Source organism: Theropithecus gelada, chromosome 15 (assembly GCF_003255815.1).
Source record: "Theropithecus gelada isolate Dixy chromosome 15, Tgel_1.0, whole genome shotgun sequence".
NCBI classification, from domain to species: Eukaryota; Metazoa; Chordata; class Mammalia; order Primates; family Cercopithecidae; genus Theropithecus; species Theropithecus gelada.
In genome coordinates this window covers 77,023,367-77,042,836 of record NC_037683.1, presented here as the reverse complement: position 1 = coordinate 77,042,836, position 19,470 = coordinate 77,023,367, and the positions used below count along the sequence as shown (strand labels likewise).

General features: G+C 38.4%; 1 protein-coding gene across 3 annotated transcripts in view; it reads left to right on the top strand.

Moving 5' to 3' along the window:
* The window catches only part of RCL1 (RNA terminal phosphate cyclase like 1), a 65,949-nt gene that overhangs the window by 10,589 nt on the left and 35,890 nt on the right, over positions 1-19,470 (top strand). For 2 of the 3 annotated variants that reach the window (XM_025360199.1, XM_025360198.1), the window contains exon 2: positions 18,405-18,476. The exons of the other annotated variant lie outside the window; for it this stretch is intronic. Coding sequence is in view for 1 of the 2 variants with exons in the window: in XM_025360198.1 (XP_025215983.1) it covers positions 18,405-18,476 (72 nt within the window). In the remaining variant the exon portion in view is untranslated. The remainder of the gene's footprint in view (positions 1-18,404; positions 18,477-19,470) is intronic. 3 annotated transcript variants of the gene reach the window in all.

Sequence of the window (19,470 nt, the reverse complement as noted above, 5' to 3'; positions counted from 1 at the left end):
TTCTTTCTTTCTTTCTTTCTTTCTTTCTTTCTTTCTTTCTTTCTTTCCTTCCTTCCTTCCTTCCTTCTTTCCTTCTTTCCTTCCTTCCTTCCTTCCTTCCTTCCTTCCTTCTTTCCTTCTTTCTTTCTTTTTTTTTCAGAGGCAGGGCTCACTTTTTGTCCAGGCTGATCTAGGAGCTCCTGGGCTCAAGCAGTCCCCCTGTGTTGAGGGGGACTTATAGTCCTCCAAAGTGTTAAGATTACAGGTGTTGAGCCACTACATCTGACCAAAATGTTAAAGACATAAACAAGGCTTATTTACCTTACTTAGATCATAAATGTAGATCAGAAGACAAAAGTAGATTTTCCTTGTCAAAGTATGCAGCATTTCAGAACTTTGGCTTCCTTGTTTAGTGCTTTTAGAACCAAGACTCACCAAGCACCATTATTTAGGATATTAACACACATTTTCTGTATCTGAATTTCTTCTTCTAACATCATAATAACTATTTTTAGAAGGCAAAGAGAATACAAGGTGATCTTCATGCTTATATTGTATTAAAACACAATTCAAGGGAATTCTAGTCTTCCCTCCCCTCAACTTAGGGATTTCATTTATACCCTTATATCCACAACTTCCAGTCACCTGCTTGGTGTTTTCTAAGTCCAGGAATATTCAAGTTGGATTTAGAATTGGAGTGATAGTAGATCCAATCACAGATCCCACCTGTTCTTTGATTTTTATCTTTTGGATTCCTAAGTTTTCTTGATTATTCACTCACAAGTTGACTCAGTTCAGCACTTGACCATGATTGTAGTGCTTCCCAGGTCGACTCCTTGTCTCACTGGAGAGACAGTGTGAAAGGTAAAAAAAAAAAAAAGGTACTGAATTCTCTTCTGGCAGTGTGGGTCATATCCACTGTTTGTGATTTAAAAGTGCTTCATGTGGAAGGCAAGGCAGTCTGACCTGGAAAATGCAGGGTTGCACTTCTGGCACTTAAACGGGCTGTTCCCTGTGTGTTGGCGATAGTGACTGGTCAGTTCATCTGAGAGGACAGATTTCCACTCATGGCCATCTCAGGCCCAGTGGTAAGGTTTCTCATCTGTGTAGGTTTGCAGGTGTTTCTTGAGGTGAGAGCTCAAGTTCTGGGGAACTCAGAGTCTATTTCTTTTGTTGCTGTTATATAGTTTTCAGCATACAAGTCCAGTACATGTTTTGTTAGAATTGTTTGTAAATATGTTGGGTTTTTTTTTGGAGCAATTGTAAATGGTGTATCATATTTTAAATTTTAGTTTCTGTGTTCATTATTAGTATATAGAAATACCATTGGGGTTTGTGTATGTGTGTGTGTGTGTGTGTATGTTTATCTGGTATCTTCCAGCATTGCTGAATTTATTTAGTAGGTTTTTTTTCCCTTGTCATTTCCTTGGAATTTATTTTCTATGTAGCTGGTCATGTTTTCTACAAATAGTAACAGTTTGATTTCTTCATTTTTGATATGTATGCCTTTTATTTTTTTCTGCCTTATTGTACTGGCTAGAATTTCTAGCACCATGTTAAGTAAAATGGGTGAGAGGGAACATCCTTGCCTTGTTCCCTATCTTAGGGGGAAAGCATCCCCTTAAGTATGTTAGCTATAAATTTTATGTAGATTTTTAAAAGTCAAGTTGAGAAAGTCATCTTTTATTACAAATTTTCTAAGTTTTTTTTTTTTAAAAAACAATGAATGAATGTTGTATTTTGTCCAATGCTTTTTCTGTACCAATTGATGTGACCATGTGATTTTTCTTCTTCAGCCTATAAATATGGTGTATTGTCTTGATTGATATTTAAATATTGAACTAGCCCTGCATTCCTGGAATAGATTCTACTTGAGATATATATATCACATATATGGAAGAAATGCTCCAGTAAAATAGGGATAGAGAGGGATTACTTTCTTCCAATGTGTTCATGAGGAATAGTTTTGAAGAGTTCAGATATAAAGTATATATTCTTTTCTTGTTGGGTGGAGTGCTCTATAAATATTGGTTAGATCCTATTGGTTCATAGTGGTGCTGAGTTCTTTTTTGTCCTTTCTGATTTTTCTGTCTAGTTCTATTGATTATTGAGAAAAGTGTCTCTGACAATAATTGTGGATTTGTCTCTCTTGTTCATTTCTATATATATATATAGATCTATATATCAATTACACATATGTGTACACATACATATATATTGCTGAATTTTATTTCCTAATATTTTGTTAAGGATTTTTGTATGTTCATGAGCAATATTGGTCTGTAGTTTTTTTTTCTGTGCTGCTTTGGTCTGGTTTTGGTATCAGGATAGCACTAATTTAAAATCAATTGGAAAGTTTCCTGTTTTCTGAAAGAGATTGTGTAGAATTGTTTTTAATTCTTTAAATGTTTGGCAGAATTTCATATGGGCCAAGAGATTTCTTTTTTGGGAGTTTTTAGATTATGTATTTCATTTCCTGAATGTTTATAGGGCTATTCAAGTGATGTATTTTGTATATGTAAGTTGTGGTAGTTTGTGTGTTTTGAAGAAGTGGTCCATTTCATCTAACTTGTTGAATTAATATGTGTAGAGTTTACAGTATTTCCTTATTATCCTTTTGATGTCTACAGGATCTGTAGTGATATCTCCTGTTTTATTCCTGATGTTGCTAATTGTGTCTGTCTGTTGGGGGGCGGGGGTGTCTTTGTTTGTGTCATCACCTTTTTGGTCAGTCTTCCTAGATGATGTCAATTTTACTGATCTTTTTAAAGACCCAGTTCTTTGTTTCACTGGTTTTTCTATCTTGCTTTTCTGTTTTTCGTTTTATTTCTGCTCTTATTTCCTTCTTTCACTTGCTTTGAGTTTGTCTTTCTCTTTTTCTAAGTGTTTGAGGTGGATCATAGATTATTAGGAACTTTTTCTGTTTCCTAGTGTATACATTTAAAGCAATTACATTTTTGTGTCAAGATTGCCTTAGCTGTATCACATAAATTTTGGTATATTTCATTTTAATTTTCATTTAGGTCAATGTAATTTTTATTTTCTTTGAAACTCTTACTCTTTGACCTTTATTTATTTATTTATTTATTTTGGAGATGGAGTTTTACTCTTGTTGTCCAGGCTGGAGTGCAATGGCATGATCTCAGCTCACCGCAACCTCTGCCTCCCAGATTCAAGTGATTCCCCTGCCTCAGCCTCCCGAGTAGCTGGGATTACAGGCATGCACCACCATGCCTGGCTAAATTTTTATTTTTAGTAGAGACAGGGTTTCTCCATATTGGTCAGGTTGGCCTTGAACTCCTGACCTTAGGTGATCTGCCCGCCTGAGCCTCCCAAAGTGCTGGGATTACAGGCGTGAGTCACAGTGCCTGGCACCTATGGGTCATTTATAAGTGTGTTGTTTAGTTTCCATGTGTTTGGATATTTTCTGCTGTTGATTTTAATTTCATTCCATTGTGGTCAGAAAACATTCTCTGTATGATTTTGGTTCTTTTAAATTCATTGAGGTTTTTTTAATGCCCAAGATATGGTCTATCTTGGATATATAATCTGTAGACACTTAGAACAAGTATATATTCTTTTCTTGTTGGGTGGAGTGCTCTATAAATGTTGATTAGATCCTATTGGTTCATAGTGGTGCTGAGTTCTTTGTCCTTGCTGATTTTTCTGTCTAGTTCTATTGATTATTGAGAAAGGTGTCTCTGACAATAATTGTAGATTTGTCTCTCTTGTTCATTTCTATCAATTTTTCTTTGCATATTTTACAGCTTTGTTTGATACATTTAGGATTGCTGCATCCTCTTAGTGCTACATTGACTCTTTTCTTATATAATGTGTCACTCTGTCTCTAGTATTTTTTAATTTTTTATTATTAATTTTTAAGACAGGGTCTCTCTTTCATAAACCAGGCTGGAGTGCAATGGTGCGATCTCACCTCATTGCCACCTCCACCTCCTAGGCTCAAGTGATCCTCCTGTTTCAGCTCCCCAAGTAGCTGGGACTACAGGCCACTACGCCTGGCTAATTTTTGTATTTTTTATAGGGACAGGTTTTCGCCATGTTACCCAGGCTGGTCTCCGAACTCCTGAGCTCAAGTGATCCACCTGCCTTTGCCTCCCAGTGTGCTGGGATTATAGGCGTGAGCCACTGTCTACTGGTTTTTTAGGGTGGAAGAAATGCTGTAGTAAAATAGGGATAGAGAGGGATTACTTTCTTCCAATGTGTTCATGAGGACTAGTTTTGAAGAGTTTAGATATAAATAAGAAACTTGAAAGGCAGTAAAAACAGCATAAATCAGAGAATTAGGTTGCCCTTGGTTGTGAAAATTATCACAACCAAGGGCAACCTAGATTTTCATATAAGCAAAGCATGATATCTGGAAAACTTTGAAGATGCAGGAGAAATAAGTTTTTGGTTTAATTTTTATATCATAAAAGTAATACATGTTTGTTTGGGGGAACAACTCTTAATGATTCAAAATTGAAAGTAATCTGTGTAGGTTACATCCTTTATTGCCTCTGGCTACGTAACTCTTGCTGTGTCACTCACCAGTCATATTCCTAAGAAGCAGTCTTCCAGACCTTTTTCTGTATGTGCACTTTTTTTTTTTTAAAGCACAAGAATATTATCATTATTCCATTGCAGTACACGAGCGTCCTAAGGTGGTGTTTTTTTTTTTTAATGGCTACAGACTGTTCCATGATACAGACATACCAATTTATTTAGTCATTCCCTTAGCTATAGATACTCAGTAATCTTCAGTGTTTGTCATTAAATAAAGCAGCAGTAAAGTTTTCTTAAGTGTATCTTACCATTCTTCTATTTCCATAGGATAGAGTCGTAGATATGAAATTGCTTGTCTAGAGACTATGCTTTTTTTTTTTTTTTTTCTGATGGAGTCTTGCTCTGTCACCAGGCTGTAGTGCAGTGGCGAGATCTCGGCTCACTGCAACCTCCACCTCCTGGATTCAAGTGATTCGCCTGCCTCAGCCTTCTGAGTAGCTGGGACTACAGGCATGTGCCTCCATGCCTGGCTAATTTTTTGTATTTTAATAGAGACAGGGTTTCATCAAGTTGGCCAGGTTGGTCTCGATCTCCTGACCTTGTGATCCATGTGCCTCAGCCTCCCAGAGTGCTGGGATTACAGGTGTGAGCCACTGCGCCTGGCCGAGACTATGCTTTTTAAAAAAGAAAAAGAAAAAATAGAAATGCGAGATCGAATCAAAATATATGAAATTCTCTTCATTAACTGGCAAGATAGCCTTTCCCTTAATTGATATTTCTTCCCTGTGTTGATATCTTCTCTTACTTTTTTTGAGACACCTTTAATGGCATTTCTGTATCATGAAGTTAGAGATGTGATTGGGATTTTTCCTTTGCTTTTTGTTTTTTTGTTTGTTTTTGAGATGCTGTCTCACTCCATCGCCCAGGCTGGAGTGCAGTGGCACGATCTTGGCTCACTGCAACATCTGCCTCCTGGGTTCAAGCAATTCTCGTGCCTCAACCTCCCAAGTACCTGGGATTACAGACGTGCACCACTACGCCCAGCTAATTTTTGTATTTTTGGTAAAGACGGGGTTTCACCATGTTGGCCAAGCTAGTCTCGAACTCCTGGCCTCAAGTGATCTTCAAGTGATATGCCTGCCTTGGCCTCCCAAGGTACTAGGGTTAACAGGCCTGAGCCACCGCATCCTGCCGCTTTTCGTATTTTTAAAAGTATTTTTTCTTTCAACTTTGTTTTTCATTTTTTAAAATAAATCTTTACTAAACCATACTGTATACTGAGAAAGTGTGTAACCAATAAATGTACAGTTTGATGAATTATTACTGTGGACATACCCATGTAGCTATTACCCATGGAAAAAAAAACAGAGTATGCCAGCCTCCTCCCATGCTTGTGCCCAGCCACACCATTCCCTCCCACTGCCAAGGTAAGCATTAAGTTTTTAACACCATGGATTGACCGGGCGCGGTGGCTCATGCCTGAAATCCCGGCACTTTGGGAGGCCAAGGCAGGTGGATCACCTGAGGTAGGGAGTTCAAGACCAGCCTGACCAACATGGGGAAACCCCGGCTGTACCAAAAATACGAAATAGCCGGGCGTGGTGGCGCATGCCTGTAATCCCAGCTACTAGGGAGGCTGAGGCAGGAGAATCACTTGAACCCTGGAGGTAGAGGTTGTAGTGAGCCGAGATCGTGCCACTGCACTCCAGCCTGGGCAACAAGAGCGAAATTCTGTCTTAAAAACAAAAAAACCCACCATGGATTAGGTTTCTAAAATATTAACTATAATTTTCGTAAATGGAATCATACAGTATGTAATTGTTTGTGTGCCTGGCCTCTTTAGCTCTGTGTTTGTGACAGATCTCCGTGTTGGAGTAGCAGTAGTTTGTTGACTTTCTTTACTACGTCATGTTATTCTGATTTTAATGTGCCACAATTTAGTTTTGATGAAAATTTGGCTTGTTTCCATTTTTAACTATTAAGAACAGTGAGGTCAAGAATATTCTTGTACAGTCTTTTGGTGTACATATATATGTATTTCTCTTGCCTGAATGCTGGGTCATAGGGTGTGCCTATGTTTAGTTTTCCCAAGTGGTTGTACAAAGTGGCTGTGAGTATATCTGAGGTCTTAGTTACTCTACATCCTATTCAGTGCTTGGTATTGCCAGTCTGTTTAATTTTAACTAATTTTGTAGGTGTGTTGTAGTCGTTCATTGTGGTTTTAATTTATATTCCCCTATGACTAATGAGATTAAGCACCCTTTCTTTTGCTTTCATTGTTTTTAATTATCACAAATAATTGTAGGTATTTAGTATTTATTGGGCACAGTGTGATATTTTGATACATGTCTACAATGTATAATGATAAAATCAGGGTAATTAGCATATCCATCACCTCAAACATTTCTTTGTGCTGAAAACATTCAAAATCTGTTCTAGCTATTTAAAAATATACACCAGCCTGGGCAACATAGCAGACCCCATCTCCGCAAAAATAAAAATAAAAAATTAGCCAGGTGTGGTGGTGCACACCTATAATCCCAGCTACTCAGTAGGCTGAGGTGGGAGGATCACTTGAGCCCAGGAGTTGGAGGTTTTCAGTGAATCATGATCACACCATTGCACTGGGCAATAGAGCAAAACCATGTTTCTTAAAAAATAAAGGAAAAAAAGAAAATATGCAATAAATTATTGTTAATTACAGTCACTCTATAGTGCTATAGAACATTAGAACTTATTTCTTCTATCTACCTGTACTTTTGTATTTGTTAACCAGCCTTTGGCTATCCTTCCTTCTCCCCTCCCTTTCCCTGCGTCTAGTAACCACTGTTCTATCCTCTACTTTCTATGGGATCACCTTTTTTGCTTCCACGAGATATGTGGTATTTATCTTTCCGTGTCTGGCTTATCTTACTTAACATAATGTCCTCCAAAAGCCTCTTCATGTTGCTGCCAGTGACAGAATTTCGTGGTGGTGTTGTTTTTTTTTTAATGGCTAAATAGTATTCCATTGTGTGTGTGTTTATGAATAGTGCTTCAATAAACCTAAGAGTGCAGATATCTCATTGACACTGATTTCTTTCCTTTTGGTATATACCTAGTAATGGGATTGCTGGATCATATGGTGGTTCTATTTTTAGTTTTTGAGGAATATCCATACTGTTTCCCATAATGGCTATACTAATTTACATTTCCACCAACAGTGTATGTAAGTTCCTTTTTTTGTATCCTTGCCATCATTTGTTATTTTTTGTCTTTTTGATAATTGCCATTCTAACTGGGGTGAGATGATATCTCATTGTGGCTTTGATTTACATTTCCCTGATAATTAGTGATGTTGAGCACTTTTTCATATACCTGTTGGCCATTTGTATGTGTTTTGAGGGATGTCCATTTGGCTGTTTTGCTGACTTTTAAAATTGGATTTGTATTTTTGTGTATGTGCTGTTGAGTTCCTTGTATATTCTGGTTATTAATCCCTTGTTGGATGGATAGTTTGTATTTTTCTTTCATAGCTTCACTCCAATGGTTTCCTTTGCTCTGCAGAAGCTTTTTAGTTTGTTGTAATCCCTTTTGCTTTTGCCTAGTTTTTCTTTTGTTGCCTATGATTTTGAGGTCTTCTCCAGAAAATATTTGCCCAGAACAAACGTCCTATAATGTTTCCCTAATGTTTTCTTCTAGTAGTTTCATAGTATTGGATCTTACCTTTACGTCTTTAAGTTCATTTTTAAAAATATGATGAGTGTAGGCATCTAGTTCTCTTCTGCATATGGCTGTAGTTTTCCCAGCACCGTTATGTATATTTTTAAATTTTAGAAATAGAGACAAGGTTTCACTATATTGTGCAGGCTGGTCTCAGTCTCCTGGGCTCAGATGATCCTCCTGCCTCAGCCTCCTAAAAGGCTGGGATTACAGGCTTTGTAGTATATTTCAGAGGCACATAGTGTAATGCCTCTTGCTTTGTTCTTTTTTCTCAGAATTGCTTTGGCTGTTAAAGGTCTTTTGTGGCTCCATATGCATATTAGGATTTTTTTTTCTGTTTCCGTAAATAATGTCATTGGTATTTTGATAGGGATTGCATTGAATCTGTAGATAAAGATGGAATGTGTTTCCATTTTTTGTGTGTCCTCAATTTTTTTTTGACCAGGATTTTATAGTTTTCCTTTTAGAGAACTTTCACCTCCTTGGTTAAATTTATTTCTAAGTATTTTATTTTATTTTTTTGGTTCTTGTAAGTGCAATTGCTTATTGATTTCTTTTTTCTGCGAATTCATTGTTAGTGTATAAAAATGTTACTGATTTTTGTGTATTGATTTTGTATTCTACAACTTTACTGAATTTGTTTATCAGTTCTAGGAGTTTATGACAGTATTTTAAGAGTTTTCTATGTATAAGATCATGTTGTCTGCAAACGGAAACAGTTTAACTTCCTCCTTCCCAATTTGGATGCTCTTTATTTCTTTGTCTTGCCTAATTGTTCTAGCTAGGATAGGACTTCCAGTACTATGTTCAGTAGGAGTGGTGATAGTAGGCATCCTTGACTTGTTCCATATCTTAGAGGAAAAGCTTTAAAATTTCCCCCATTCAGTATGTTAGATGTGAGTTTGTCATATACGGCCTTTTTTGTGTTGAGGTGTGTTCTTTCTATACCTAACTTGTTAAGAGTTTTTGTCATGAGGGAGCTTTGAAATTAAAAATAAATTTTTTTAGAGGTAGAGTCTGACTTTGTTGCCCAGGCTGGAGTGCAGTGATACAATCATAGTTTACTGCAACCTTGAACTCCTGGGCTCAAGCAATCTTTCCAGCCTGGTATCCCTACAGGTGTGTGCCACCATGCCCGGCTTTTGTATTTTTTGTAGAGATGGGGGTCTCGCTTTGTTCCCCAAGCTGGTCTCCAACTCCTGGGCACAAGCAATCCTCCTCCTTTGGCTTCCCCAAGTGTTGGGATTCTAGGCATGAGCCACAGTGCTTAGCCTCCTGTCCTTTTAAAAATTGTTTTCTGGTTGATTCGTATATCCTTTTTTTCTTCCTCTCTTATCATTGTAGTTCGATGGTTTTCTATAGTGACAAGGTTTGATTTTTTTTCTCTTTGTCCTTTGTGTATTTGTTCTACCAGTGAGTTTTATACTTTTGTGTATTTTCATGATAGTGGTTATCGTTTTTTCATTTCTAGATGTAGGACCTTCTTGAGCATTTCTTGTAAGACCTGGCTAATGGTAATGAATTTCCTCAGTTTTTGCTTGTCTGGGAAAGACCTCATTTCTGAAGGATAGCTTTTTTGGGTATAGTGTTCTTGGTTGACATTTTTTTTTCCCTTTCCGCATTTTGAATATATCATCTTATTCTCTCATGGTCTGTAAGGTTTCTCTGGAGAAATCCGTTTTAAGTGTAATGGGGATTTCCTTGTATTAACTTGATGCTTTTTTCCCTTGCCTTTTTTAGAATTCTCTTATCTTTCGCTTTTGACGGTTTAACTATAATATGCCTTGGGAAGACCCTTTTGGGTTGAATCTATTTCGGAACCTTTGAGCTTCCTGGATCTGTGTGTTCATACCTCTTATCAGACTTGGGAGGTTTTCAGCTATTTCATTTGGCAGGCTTTCTGTGCTTCCTTTTTTCTCCTCTTTCTGGAACTTTCATAACATGAACATTTGTTTGCTTAATGATTTCCTGTAAGTCTTGTAGGTGTTCTCGTTTCGTTTTCATTCTCATTTCTTATTTCTTTGAGTAGGTAATTTCAAAAGACTTATCTTCAAGTTAGAGATTTGTGTCTTATGCTTGATCATGTCTGCTATTTTAGTCCTATTATATTTATTTCATTCATTGAAGTCTTAAGCTGCAGGATTTCTGTGTATTTTTAAAAAATGATTTGTATCCCTTTGTTGATTTTTTTTAACACATTGTAAATTTTAAAATTAACCCAGGAAGCATCAAATATGGCCCAGTGGGGTGGGATAGGGGTAGGTGGCTCCATCTTCATTTGGCACCATGCTGAAAGGTACAGTAGCCACTTGAAACTCGGCTTGAGGATGTTGGGCCACTGGTTTAGGGTGTCTGAGAGTGGTGACTTATCCTCAGGGGAAAAGTGGAGTTTTTGCTACTTGCTGCTGGAGCAAGACACACTCCAGCCATTGTTCTAATTCCAAGATGGTGTAGCACAGGCCACAGGGAGCTGGGCACAGGGTTGACTCCTTCTCTGTGGGGAGCACAGCTATGCATACTCCAGGCAGCTTAGGCCTGTGAGGACTGTAGGATTCCTCAGTGGTGAGGTCTGTAAGTATCCAAAGTGTTGATACAGATCGCTAGGCTCCTCTTTCTTACCTCCTTGCTGAAGGGAGTAGTCCTTTTGGTTCCCAGCTGATCCTGGTTGGGGATTGGGTGATAGAAGCTTGGCATTTCCTTCTGCTCTCTATGTGGTCATCTCGAGTTTCTTTTATAAACTCTTCTGATGCACTCTGGCACCCTTCCTCAGTTATTTGTGTTATAGTCTAGCTGTTTATTTGTTGTTTTGGCTGTCTTTTTGAGGGATTTCTAGTCGGCCATCTTGATCTGAGCACCTTTTCTTTGATGTATCGGTCAGTTGGATATCCTCTTTTATGAAGTCTCCATTCAGATATTTTGCTGTCTTTTTCTTATTTAACTGTTGATTCATTGGTATATTCTGGATATGTTAAAGGATTGCACATATCTGTGTCTTGTCTTTTGACACTTTCAGTGTAGTCTTTTGATAAATAATAGTTTATAGTTTTAATATCCAATTTATAAATCTTGTCTATCCTTTTACCATGAAGACATTCTCCGTGAACTTTAAAGCCTTCTGTTTTAAAATATAAACTCTTACATTTAACGAACTCATTTGCCATTCTTTTTAAAATAGAATTTTACTAAGGAATAGATACCAAATTTTATCAGGTGCTTTTCCTGGAATAATTAAGCCAGTTAGTTGAGTTGTTTCCCCTGTTTATATAATATTATATTTAATTAATGTTGTAGTTTTCCTTGTGCTTTATCTGTAGCCCCTTTTTGGGATGCACCTTTCTTAATCACAGTAGTAATTTTTAAGAATAACATCATTTCTGAGATGTTATTTAAGATTTTTCATCTGTTCTCATTAAATGAGATTAGCTTGTAATTCAGATGGTTTTTAGTGATGTTCTTAACTATGCTACGATAGCCATCTTTACACACTTTTTTGTACTTTGGGTAAAATAATAATAATAATAATAATTATTATTATTATTATTTTTTGAGATGGAGTCTTGCTGTGTCGCCCAGGCTGGAATGCAGTGGTGCGATCTTAGCTCACTGCAAGCTCCGCCTCCCGGTTTCACGCCATTCTCCTGCCTCAGCCTCCCGAGTAGCTGGGACTACAGGTGCTCGCCACCACGCCTGGCCAATTTTTTTGTATTTTTAGTAGAGACAGGGTTTCACCATGTTAACCAGGATGGTCTTGATCTCCTGACCTCATAATCCGCCTGCCTTGGCCTCCCAAAGTGCTGTGATTACAGGCATGAGCCACTGTGCTTGGCCAGTAATTATTTTTTTTCTTTGAATGTTAGGGGAAAAAACTTCCAGTGACTTAATCAGTGCCCTTTTCTGTTTATTATTTGAAAAAATTTCTTGTTTTCTTTTTAGGTCTTTTTGTGTCTTTTTCATTTATCTGGTTTGTCATTTTTTATATAGCTTCCTGTCTTAAATTCCAAATATATTGGTAACTAATGGAGAATCGTTTACCATAAAGCTCTTAATCTTTTTTATTAATTATATCATTTTTATTTTATTGAGTCACATCTTATTTCCTTTTACAAATAAGTGGTTGATTTGTGTTGTATGTTCTCAATTAATTAGCTTGATTTGTTTTTTCACCTTTTTTTTTTTTTTTTGAAACAGGGTCTCGCTCTGTCATCCAGGCTGCAGTGCAGTGGCTCCGTTATGACTCACTTCAGCCTCAACTTCTTGGGATCAAGGGATCCTCCTGCCTCAGCTCTCCCCTGACCATGCCCCCCTGAGTAGCTAGGACTGGGACTATAGGTGTGTGCCACCATGCCTGGCTAATTTTTGTATTTTTTGTAGAGACAAGGTTTTGTCATGTTGCCCATGCTGATCTCGAACACCTAGGCTCAAATGATCTGCCCGCCTCAGCCTTCCAAAGTACTGGGATTACAGGTGTGTGCCACCACACCCAACTTTATATTTTATTTTCTTTTTCTCTTCTTTTGAGATTATCACTTTACTGTTTGGCTTGTAATTTTGTGTCATTTCTAAACTCTCAGTTCATTTTGCTCTTGCTTTTCATATATATATATATATATATATATATTTTTTTTTTTTTTTTTTTTAAGACAGAATTTGGCTTTTGTTGCCCGGGCTGGAGTGTAGTGGCATGATCTCAGCTCACTGCAACCTCTGCCTCCTGGGTTCAAGCTATTCTCCTGACTCAGCCTCCCAAGTAGCTGAGATTAGTTGCCTACCACCATGCCCAGCTAATTTTTGTATTTTTAGTAGAGACCGGGTTTCACCATGTTGACCAGGCTGGTCTTGAACTCCTGACCTCAGGTGATCCACCTGCCTCAGCCTCCCATAGTGCTGGGATTACAGGCGTGAGCCACCGCACCTAGGCCCAATGTCTAAGGTTTTTAAAGTGATAAATTTTTCTTTGGTAGAGTCTCATATATTCTGATGAAATTTTTATTTCTATGTAAGATGTTTTATTATGATCTGCAATTTTTTTTTCTTGACCTCAGTATAATTTAGGAAAGATATTTGGTTCTTTACATTAAAAATTTTTTATCACATTGTATATAATAATGCACATATAGAAATAAACATACATATTTCCAAGTGAGGAGATGTCTTAATTTATTCCGGGAATTGAGTATTTGTTTGTAATGTCTACCTCTTTGGATTTAATGAGGAAAGTAATGACTCCTAATTTTGCACGTTAACAGTTCACTGTCTTGTCTTCTGGTTATTCCCTAAAAAAATTGAAATCGGGCCAGGCATAGTGGCTCATGCCTGTGATCCCAGCACTTTGGGAGGCCGAGGCGGGCAGATCACGAGATCAGGAGATCAAGACCATCCTGGCTAACACAGTGAAACCCTGTCTCTACTAAAAATACAAAACATTAGCTGGGCGTGTTGGCCGGCATCTGTAGTCCCAGCTACTCGGGAGGCTGAGGCAGGAGAATGGTGTGAACCCGGGAGGTAGAGCTTGCAGTGAGCCGAGATCATGCCACTGTACTCCAGCCTGGGCAACAGAGCAAGATTCCGTCTCAAAAAAAAAAAAAAAAAAAAAAAAAAAAAGCTTTCTTAGGGGTACATAGTATTATAAAGATCTGTCATAGGCCATTCAATGCAAACAGTTTTGTTGGCTATTTAAATCATGTTGCAGTACCTTTGTTTTTTTTAATTTAAATTTTATGTATTTTAAGAAGTATGCACATGGCACAAAATTCAAAGAGAATAAAAAGGTTTGTAGAGCAGGGTTCCTCAACCCCAGACAGGGCAGGATTGGTGGAATGGTTGAAGAATGGAACTGTTCCACCTCAGATCATCAGGCGTTAGAGTTTCATAAGGAGCCAGCAGCCTCGATCCCTCGCATGTGCAGTTCACAATAGGGTTCACAGTCCTATGAGGATCCAATGCCATCACTGATCTGATCTACGAAACTGGTTCCTGGTGCCAAAAGGTTGGAGACTGCTGGTTTAGAGAATCTTTGAAGCAAACAGTGTTACTAGTATGTTGTTGTTGTTGTTTTTTTTCCCCAGGCTTTTTCTTTTTCATAAATAAGCAAATATATATACATATATGTACACTTGTTCTTTTTCCGCAGAAATGGTCACTGTCACTGTACACTATCTGGTGATGGGACATTAAAAACACAGACTTTGCTCATGCCTGTATTCCCAGCACTTTGGGAGGTCGAGGTGGGGTGGATCATGAGGTCAGGAGATCGAGACCAGCCTGGCCAACACGGTGAAACCCCGTCTCTACTAAAAATACAAAAATTAGCTGGGCATGGTGTCACACGCCTGTAGTCCCAGCTACTGGGGAGGCTGAGGCAGGATAATCACTTGAACCCGGGAGGCGGAGGTTGCAGTGAGCCAGGATCGCGCCACTGCACTCCAGCTTAGGCAACAGAGCGAGACTCCATCTCAAAAAAACAAAACAAAACAAAACACAGACTTTACCAACTCTACCACTACTCAATAGAACCATGTAATACAACTGCACTTGTGCCCACTAAATTTGTACAAATAAAAAAATGCATAAGACATAAAAGTAGTGCATAAGAGATTGTAAAATGAACATCTGTGTGACCCCCAACCACAAAAAGAAATATAAGTTTGCCAACATCTCTACATCTTTTAGCCATTCACAGCTCCTTGCCATGCCTTTTGTGGTAGCCACTGTCCTCACCATTATAGCATTGACTTTGATTCTCTTTATAGTTTTATAACCTAATTATGTATTCATAAACAGTGTAGTAAAATTGTGCTTGTTTTTGGATCTTTTCCCTGAATGCTTTTAGATACCTGAAATCTTGTAGCCCCAGGAGCAGTCTTGAAGAAGAGGAGTCAGCAGGGTCTGTGGGAGGTGAATGGGCAAGGAATTCTACACAGGTTGGCCTAGTGAAGTTTGGGGACTTTGATCTCACCATTATTAGGTGGACTTGAGATCTTTTCTTGTACCAGGTGATGGAGCCATATCTTCACAGTTGCCAGGGCTCCGGAACTAGCTCTGAGTCTACTTCTTTGAAGTGCTGCTTCTGCAGCACATGTTTGCCATGATCAGGGATGGTCCTGCCTGGAGTTCTCTTTATGCCCATTCTCTTTCTACTTTGGTTCTGGGGGGCATTTCTGGTTTTGTTTGTGTGTAAGAGCCCCTGTGGATTGCAAAAAACAAAATCTAAACAGTAAAGTCATGGTTTCTTTTTTCTTTTCTAATTTGTAAAATCTATGGGGTTTAATCTTAGGCTTTATTTGTAGATGCTTGTTCCTCTATCCCATTTAGGCACTTAGAAAGTTTGAACAAATCAAGGGCTTTCCTGTTTTCTGCAGAGCACCTTAGATTTTCTATAAACCTAAGTAGAAAGTGGCATTGTGGTAGAGATTGTGCCTGATTTGTAAAGAATGTTAAAAAGATCATAGAAATAATTTCTAATTGAATTTCATCGTTCAGATACTTTCAAACTCCTGTGATGCTACTTACATCACAACCTATTACACATACACATATGTGTAAAACAGACTAAAGTTTCATAAACAGCATCCTTAGTATATACAGTTATTCCAATGTAGTTTATTCTGTTGTATTTTTATTTTTTAAAAAATGTTGATTAGGGATCCATTAAATTAACTATAAGGTCCTTCAAGAGATCAGTGCCTATAGTTGAAGGTGCCATGATTTTCTAGAGGAAGAGATTGGCTCCAAGGAATTAAACTGAACAGAGGCAAACTAGTGTCATGGTGTGGCTGAGTGTGGAACCTTTAGGTTCTGTGCAGTGGCATCCGCCTGTAATCCCAGCATTTGTGAGGCCAAAGTAGGAGGATCACTTGAGGCCAGGAGTTTGAAACCAACCTGGGTAACATAGTGAGATCCTATTTCTTCAAAAAAAAAAAGAGAGAGAGAGAGCATGGACTTTGGAGAAGGACAGACTTGGGCTCAAATCCTGGTTTTGCCACTTGCTGGTCATATGATCAGGGCAGTCTGTTTGGCATTCTTGGGTCTCAGTGTCATTTGACTAGGGCAATCTAGTTGGCATTCTTGGATCCTAGCCTTCTGTAAAATTAAAATGGCATCTTAATCCATTTTGTGTTGCTATAACAATGTCACAGGCACAGACTGGGTAATTTATAAAAGAAAAGAAATTTATCACAGTCTGGAAGCCAGGAAATCCAATATCAAGGTGCTAGTATCTGGCAAGGGCCTTCTTGCCACAGCTTCCCATGGCAGAAAGTGGAAGAGCAAGAGAGGGACAGCGAGCGTGACTGAGAGAGCTAGACTCATTTCCCCCCCCCACCCCCCCCAGAGATGGGCATCTCACTATGTTGTCCAGGCTGGCTTTCAACTCCTGGTCACAAGCAATCCTCCCACCTCAGCCTCCTGAGTGGCCGGGACTATAGATACTGCACCCCTAGCGGGACTCATTTTTATAACAGCCCACTCTCGTGATATAATAATAAGTCCACTCCTGTGATAATGGCATTAATCTATTCATGAGGCCAGAACCCTTGCGGCTTCATCACCCTTTAATGTCCCATCTCTTAATATAGTCATAATGGTAGTTCAGTTTCAACGTGAATTTTGGAGGGAATATTCAAACCATAGCAAATAGGAATGACACTCTGTGCCTCAGGGATCTGAGGATTAAATGAAAGAATATCTAGTGTAAAGTAAGCATGCAACACACAGCAGCTTTGTTAACCATTGTTATTTGTTTCAGGATTTAATGGAGTTTCTCTGATTTCTAGCCCAATGCCCTTTGTACAAATTGCAGAATCCATTATGACAAGAGTTATGGGACAGTGTTAAGTAACAGACTAGGTGGATGGGAATTGCTTGGTCGATCCACTCACCCTTTGGGATCAGTTTAGGTGACTGCTGGACTGTGTGTCCATAAACTCTGCTGGTTTATTACAGGAGTGAGAATTGTCTAGAAGTGTCAGGCAGTCACAATGTCTTCAGTGGCAGAAGAGTTGGTCTTTCTGTCCTTGTTCATGGGCAGGAAGTTAAAACTAAGGGGTGTGTTTGTGTGTAAGATTAGCTCAGGGGAAGGAAGGCTAGAGGAGTCTTCACTTCTCCTCCCATAATCTTACATTTAATATCTATTCTCTTCCTTTCCCTTTCTTTTTTCCTCTCCCTCTCTCTTTCTCTTTTAAAGAATGACGAGCTTTTGCCCAGGCTTGGTGGCTCATGACTGTAATCTCAGCACTTTGGGAGGCTGAGGTGGGAGAATTGTTTGAGGAGTTCAAGACCAGCCCAGTCAATACAATGAGACTCCATCTCTACAAATACAAGAAATTAGCCAGGAGTGGTGGTGCACACCTGTGGTCCCAGCTACTTGGGAGGCTGAGGCAGGAGGATCCTTTGAGGCCAGGAGTTCCAGGTTACAGTGAGCCGTGATCATGCCACTACACTCCAGTTTCGGCAACAAACCCTGTCTCTTAAAAATAAACTTTTAATATAAAATTAAATTTATATAAAATCCAATCATTAAGATAAAAACATTTACTAACATTTCACCTTTTTTCTTCCAGTCTTTTCTCATGCACTAAAAAAAAGATGGCAGTAATACTGTACATTCAAACACTCTTTTAATAAAATAAAAAACTGAACTGGTTAGATAGTTATAAATCAGTAAGATGGTAGAGGAAGGGAAAAGAGAGGGACACTTTGCTGAAAGGCAGAGATAGTGATCTCTTACTGTCTCTGAGACTGAAGGGTGGTCCTCAATTTAATCTTTCCTTCCAGGCATTCTGGAGCAGGGAAGAATCTGACTTTAAAATTGTTCCCTACCTTCTACTGTTACCCCGTTATTTGACATGCCCTCCTGAGTTCAGAAGAATAGGTCTCAAGGGTTTTATGCTGCCGATATTAATATCCCATTAGATTGCTGGTAGAGCTGCTATTTTGTGTGTGTATGTGTGTGTGTGTGTGTGTGTATGTGTGTGTGTGCAGTGCGAAAGCTGAATTGTTTCTAAGTTCTACTAAACATGTATGTACCAGTCAGTGCTTTTCAACTGCCTGAGGTTCCTCAACCCGTGAACCTACCCAGTCCTTTAGGGAAGCCTAGGTGTGATTCAGGAAGTAACCTGCCATCTGCCATAGTACCTGAATCAGGCGTGTGCTCTGGAAATGTTGACCTGACATGAGGCCAGTCTGTCTTCTCTTTTCTTCACAGATTTTTTTTCTCTTCACAGATTTCGAAGCCAGCTTCATAAGGCTGTTGGATAAAATAACAAATGGTTCTCGAATTGAAATAAACCAAACAGGTAAGCTCCTTTTAGATTCCTAAAAGCACCTCCGTGCACTAAAGCATTCCTGTTTCTCCCTCTTTTTTTTCTTTTCTTTTTTTTTTTTTCCAGTCAGTCTCTGCTTATCCATCTCACTCTTTTTAATGGTATAAATATTATGTTTAAAACTTCACTAATCAGTTTGTATTATATAAATCACCATTAAATTAGAATTTTGGGGGGACTTATATGAGGAACTCACCGTATAACTTTGGAGTTATATGAGGAAGCTGTGAATGTAGATCATAATAAAAGCATATCATTCTAGATCATTAAAAAAAATACCGTGTTCCTATGGAAAGACCCAGTTACGTCTCTATGATATGATTTTCCAAAGATGTACATGAGGTCTCCCAATTTGAAGGGCATACATTTGATTTAAGGAAGTTAGAAGACAGAAAATTTCAGATCCATAAGCAAGTCCCTCCTCTTTTTTTAGCAATAAATATTTTATACATAATGTTTACATGAAACTTTCTGAAGTCCATTTATTATATTATCACATTAAATTATTTCAACCAACTCTATGAGGTAGTGTATGGGCTGAATTCTATTTATTTTAAAATTTTGTTTGTTAAAATAAGTTCACACGAGTATATGCAAAAGATGTGAACATACCTTCACTTCTTTCCTCTTCCATTCCGCTCTCCACGGGTAGCCACTGTCACAGCATTTGCTTACATGGACATTTGCATAATGCAGACCATCAACAGCGTCATTCTCTTCATATTGTTCTTCAGCCAACATTTTTTTTTTTTTTTTTTTTGCTAGTACAAATGTCTCAGAGAACTTGCCCTGCCAGCACATGCAGGTTTTCCTCAATATTTCTGTATAGTATTCCATTGTATGGATGCATGATAATTTATTTAACTACTCCCCACTGATAAACATTTAGGTTGTTTCTAGCTTTTAGTTTTTCTATTAGAAACTTGTGTCTACACTGTATGGAAAACCGTGGCAAACATCCTTTGGC